Here is a 6,039-nt window from a genome sequence, read left to right as displayed (position 1 = left end):
ATATAAAATTTCTGTTCATTCATTTTTTTTGTTGTTGTTTACGATACTTACCTAACCGACTAAAAAAAAAAACAAAAAAAAAACAAACAAAAAGTCTCAATTTTTCCGTGAAAGATTTTTTTTTTCTCTTCCGTTCTCGAAAAAGTGAAGAAGAATATAAAGAAGCGGTGACATGGAGGACATGTCGTGTCCGGACTGGCCTTCGTCGGCGGAGACGACGGAGTCCAAGGACTGCTCGTCGGGGGGAGAAGGGGGACCGACCAAGGACGGTGACTCTGACAGCGCCGCGGGCACCGAGTCGGGGTACTTCCTGAAGGAGCCGCCGGCATCGTCCTCCGCGGCTGACGTGTCCTCCGCTTCGGAGTCCTGCTCGCGCAAGAGGTGGACGCCCGGTAGGTCCAAGGACCCCCGGACGTACCCTCCTCCTTTTTGGACTTCGACCCAGAGGACCGCCCCCAGCTTCGCCGGAACCGTGCCCTACGTCGCCGGAGACGTCCTGCAGAAGTTCGAAGTCCCGACCGTTGCCTGCTCCGACGACGGATCCGAGGTGGGTAAACACGTAGTTCAGCGATATTTGTGAGAAAAAAAAAAATAATTGTCTGTAAAGTCGGTTTACGGACGATAGTTTAACGTGACAACAAAAACACGGCAAATATGTAGTTCAGCGGTATTGGTTGTCTGTAAAGTCGGTTTACAGACAATAGTTTAATGTGAAAAAAAAAATCGGTTGTCTGTAAAGTCGGTTTGCGGACGATAGTTTAACGTGACGCCATAACAAAACATGGTAAATATGTAGTTTAACGGTATTTGTGAAAAAAAAATTGGTTGTCCGTAAAGTCGGTTTACGGACGATAGTTTAACGTGACAACGTTCATAACAAAACATGGTAAATATGTAGTTCAGCGGTATTTGTGAAAAAAAAAAAAAAAAAAAAAAAAATTGGTTGTCTGTAAAGTCGGTTCACGGACGATAGTTTAACGTGACAACGTTCATAACAAAACATGGTAAATATGTAGTTTAGCGGTATTTGTGAGAAAAATAAATTGGTTGTCTGTAAAGTCGGTTTACGGACGATAGTTTAACGTGACAACGTCAGAACAAAACATGGTAAATATGTAGTTTAGCTGTATTTGTGAAAAAAAAAATGTTAAAAATCCGAAAAATATTTCCATTATATGCTCTTTTCACTTCCTCTTTTCATTAAACCCGGCGGAGATAAGAAATTCCAAATACTTTAGGAGATATCGCCGTTCTTATTTTGCAATACAAAACCTGTGCTATCTATCGACCGCAGAATTTTTTTTTTATTTTGCCGTGTGTTCGTGAATGCCTAATTAATTAAAATGGTCGATTAGGTCATGTCAGTTACATTATAAATACTTTCAAACTAAGTGGACATTAAAAATAATGTGAATTAATTTTAATGGTTGGGTGTTTAGTTTTAAAGTATTTATAATGTAACTGACCTGACCAAACACACCGGGACAAAGGATGAACAGTAGGAACTCACGTAATTTTTTTTAGCCACTTATTACTTGCGCAAAAATATCCAAATAACAAATAAAAAATAAAACATTAAATTTTGAAACTGTTAAAAACTCACCTTAGTTAGAGGCGGGTACAATTCCTTTGCCATTAGTAGAAAATGATGTAGTCGTTCACCTACGTCGGGAAAAAAAAATTCATACTCATAAACAAAAAACTTTTTGAACGCCGCATGCATGCACATGTATTGTGATGAAAATTAAAAAAAATCGATATCTCCTAAAGTATTTGGAATTTCTTATTTCCGCCGGGTTTATTGAAAAGAGGAAATTAAAGAGCATACAATAAAAGTATTTTCGGAACTTTTAAATTTTTTTTAACAAATATCCCTCAACTATGAAAATTAAACAAATTCGGTATCTCCTAAAGTATTTGGAATTTCTTATCTCCGTCAGGTTTAATGAAAAGAGGAAGTGAAAGAGCATATAATAAAAGTATTTTCGGAATTTTTAACCTTTTTTTTTCTTTCGCAAATACCGCTACTCTACATATATACAAAAAAAAATCTACTGAAATTATTCGCGCAATCAACCAAACACTGACAGTTAACGAAATTTAAGTTCACGCAAAACTAATTTATTAAAATTATTTTTTTGGATCATATTTGAACGATTATTTCTACAAATTAATTTGAAAGGATAATAAGTCGAAGACTGAAAATAACCCCACAATAATTTTTTATTAATTAATTTGTGATGAATGAACTTCCTTGAGGACCCTAATGAAACATATTTTCAAAGCCCAGTTAATTAATTAATTACCTTTCAGAGATATTAATTTACCCTTCTATGTTGGAAGCTGTAAGATTTAACAACAAAAAAAAAATGGTTGTCTGTAAAGTCGGTTTACGGACGATAGTTTAACGTGACAACGTCATAACAAAACATTGATGGAATGATTGCATACTTTTATGAATAAAATGGAATCATTTTTATTGAATTATCACTATTTTGTATGGATACAAAGAAGGATTGAAATGAACTGTACAATTTAATTGATAAATTTACTTTTATTTGCACTCATTATTTAAAATATTTTTATTACTTTAACGAAGAGATTATTTTAAAATTCCGAAAATAATTTTATTCTATGCTCCTTCAAATCCTCTTTTCATTAAACCCGGCGGAGATAAGAAATTACAATTACTATGGGAGATATCGCCGTTCGTATTTTGCAATACAAGACCTGTGATATCATTCGACCGCAGAATCTTTTTTATTTTGCCGTGTGTCCTGAAAGCCTAATCAATTAAAATGGTCGATTAGGTCAGGTAAGTTACATTATAAATCCTTTCAAACTAAGCTGTCATTAAAAATAATTTGATTTAATTTTAATCGTTCAGTTTTAAAGTATTTATAATGTTACTGACCTGACCTAACAAACCGGGACAAAGGATGGACAGTGGGAAAACAAGTAATTTTTATTACTTGCGCAACAATATCCAAATAACAACTAAAACATTAAAATTTGAAACATTAAAAACTCACCTAAGTTAGAGGCGGGTAAACAATGGTGAACGCCGCAAAGGAAAAAAAATTCATACTCCTAAACAAGTAACAATCGTCAACGCCGCATGAATGCACAGGTATTTTGATGAAAATTAAAAAATTCGAAATCTACTAAAGTACTATTTGGAATTTCTTATCTCCGCCGGGTTTATTGAAAAGAGGAAGTGAAAGGGCATAGAATAAAAGTATGTTCGGAATATAAATTTTTTTGACGTGACAACGTCTAATAAATCGATCAACGCCGGCTGCACGCACAAAAAAGTGTCTCGTAACGCACATTGTCCCGTTACGCTGTGTCCCGTTACGCTCATTGTACGCTTGCGCCGCATCTATCTCTCTTCCACTCGATTGGAACAACCATCGATTTGACTTTTTCGAGGCACATCAAACTTGAAACACTCCTATTCGTTTCCTACTTTTCCTATCATCGTCCTATCCTTAACAGAATAACACAGATCGGAAGAAGAAGTTAAATGGCAGACATGTATAAAAGTTATAGTTTAAAATAATCTCTTCGTTAAAGCAATAAACAATATTCGAATTAATGAGCGCAAATAAAAAGTAAAAAGTAAATTGACTCCTTCTTTGTATCCATACGAAATAGTTGATAATTAAAAAAAAAAATGATTCAATTTTATTCGTAAAAAGTATGCAATCATTTCCATCAATTGTTTTGTCATGACGTTGTCACGTTGGACCATCGTCCGTAAACCGACTTTACAGACAAACGTCGCTAAAACCTATGAATATATATATACTGTATAGAAGTCGCCAGCCCAGGCTAAAATTTCTAATACGGTTTTGAGGTAGTTGGTTAATTCACCGCCGCAATCGCTACCATCTCTGGGGCATCGACTCGTGGTGGTCCCTAGCGGACAAGTGTCCAACTCTTCAGACACCCCTTCCCCCTCCCACTGAACGACCTCGAGCTGCAGTGAATGATGGATGAGGGGTGCGGGTGAATGACAGCGCGCGACAGTGCTGCGCTCTAACGTGTAAATAACAACTAAGACGATACAGGGCGTTACGGGGCAGCGCACTGCAGCGGTGAAGTTCCCAAGCTGCTCATTATACGCTTCTGAAAAACGTAGAGTGAATCCTATCCACTGGCGACTTCTATACAGTGTATACAGGGTGGCCATGAATATGTGTTACAAATTGATAGGGATGGTAGATGTAGATGTGTGGAAAACATTTTATTAAGAAACCCATGTCCGGAAATGCATCCTTATGCCTGAAATATGCGCAACAAAGTAACAGGGGTAGGTAGGCAACTAGGCGACAACAAGCCAGTGAAAACATGTTGTGTTGTCTTACCGACTACCCGATTTGACGATCAGTGACCGCACGAGTCACCGTGCATGTGAAACACTCGCTAGGTGTCCGTATTGTCCTTCTCGGCTAGCTCTGCTCTGCCAGTGTGTAGCCATCCATGTCGCCTCTGCAACTGCCACAATAGCGAGTGTAACACATGCACGGTGACTCGTGCGGTCACTGATCGTCAAATAGGGCAGTAGGTAAGACAACACAACATGTTTTCACTGGCTTGTTGTCGTCTAGTTGCCTACCTACCCCTGTTACTTTGTTGCGCAGTTTCGGGTATAAGGAATGCATTTCCGGACATGGGTTTCTTAATAAAATGTTTTCCACACGTCTGCATCTACCATCCCTATCAATTTGTAACGCATATTCATGGCCACCCTGTATACACTGTATAAATATCGCCAGTGGATAGGATTCACTCTACGTCTTTCAGAAGCGTATGATGAGCAGCTTGGGAACTTCACCGCTGCAGTGCGCTGCCCGTAACGCCCTGTATCGTCTTAGTTGTTATTTACACGTTAGAGCGCAGCGCTGTCGCCCGCTGTCATTCACCCGCACCCCTCATCTATCATTCACTGCAGCTCAAGGTCGTTCAACGGGAGGAGGGAAGGGGTGTTTGAAGAGTTCGAAACTCGTCCGCTAGGGACCACCGCGAGTCGATGCCCCTAGAGATGGTGGCGATTGCAGCGGTGAATTAACCAACTACCTCAAAACCGTATTAGAAATTTTAACCTGGGCTGGCGACTTCTATACAGTATATATATTCGAAGCTAAAACTAAGTATGTGTGTATCCATTCGCCCCCGAGGTGTACGTGGGGATGTACTCGGATCTGCGAGAGCGCGTGGCGCTGTTGCAAGCCGGTCTGGACTTCGACGACGAGCGAGCCGTCGCGGCGCACCGCAAGCACCGGGACTTGGCTGCTTCCACGGGCTCCGTCGAGAAGGGTCTGATGGGGCACGTCGCGTCGCTGGTGGCCGACGTGGAGGAGCGGCGGAGGCAGGTCAAGGACAAGTACAAGAACAAGTGCTGCTTCAACTTCTGACGGGACCCTTCTATCTATCTATCTCTCCCTCTCTACCTCTGTGTGTGTCTGTGTGTCTCCTGTTGTCGCGTAGAGAAATAAATTCCGTGTAAGTATCAACCACCCCCCGGGGGCTTCATTTCTCCGACGAGGGCGGAAAATCCAACGGGGACGCACCACAACGTTTATTTTTTTTTCCTAACCTAAGTTAAAACTAAGTGTGTAAGGGAGGGGTCTAGGTAGGGAAGACTCTTAAGTGCGTCTCAGGGCAAGCCCTATACGCTCTAAACATGCGGGTTTTTAACCATGCAGAAAAGGTCACATGCATCATGTGCTAGGAGGGGATTGGCCAGCCATGGCAGACGTTTTCGCCATGACTAACCCGAAAACCATAACACGGAGTGCCAAATTGTCTACAACGCCGACAGCTGGAAAACTGCTGTGTACCACAACGCCGAATCACCACAACGCCGAACGTACAATAACGCCGAAAACCATAACGCCGAATGCCAAATTGACCACAACGCCGATAGCTGGAAAACTGCTGTGTACCACAACGCCGAATTACCACAACGCCGAATTACCACAACGCCGAATGCCTAATTGATAACGACGACAGCTAGAAAACTGCTGTATACCA

At 40.7% G+C, this 6,039-nt stretch overlaps 1 protein-coding gene across 1 annotated transcript; it reads left to right on the top strand.

The window, feature by feature from the left end:
* LOC134541065 (uncharacterized) lies at window positions 1-5,522 on the top strand. Its single transcript, XM_063384208.1, has 2 exons — window positions 1-547; window positions 5,184-5,522. The coding sequence occupies exons 1-2, from the start codon at window positions 173-175 to the stop codon at window positions 5,418-5,420; spliced, it is 612 nt and encodes a 203-aa protein (XP_063240278.1). The 5' UTR covers window positions 1-172; the 3' UTR covers window positions 5,421-5,522.
* Window positions 5,523-6,039: the final 517 nt, after the last annotated feature.

Source organism: Bacillus rossius, chromosome 18 (genome assembly GCF_032445375.1).
Source record: "Bacillus rossius redtenbacheri isolate Brsri chromosome 18, Brsri_v3, whole genome shotgun sequence".
Lineage (NCBI taxonomy): Eukaryota > Metazoa > Arthropoda > Insecta > Phasmatodea > Bacillidae > Bacillus > Bacillus rossius.
This window is presented reverse-complemented; position numbering and strand designations above follow the sequence as displayed.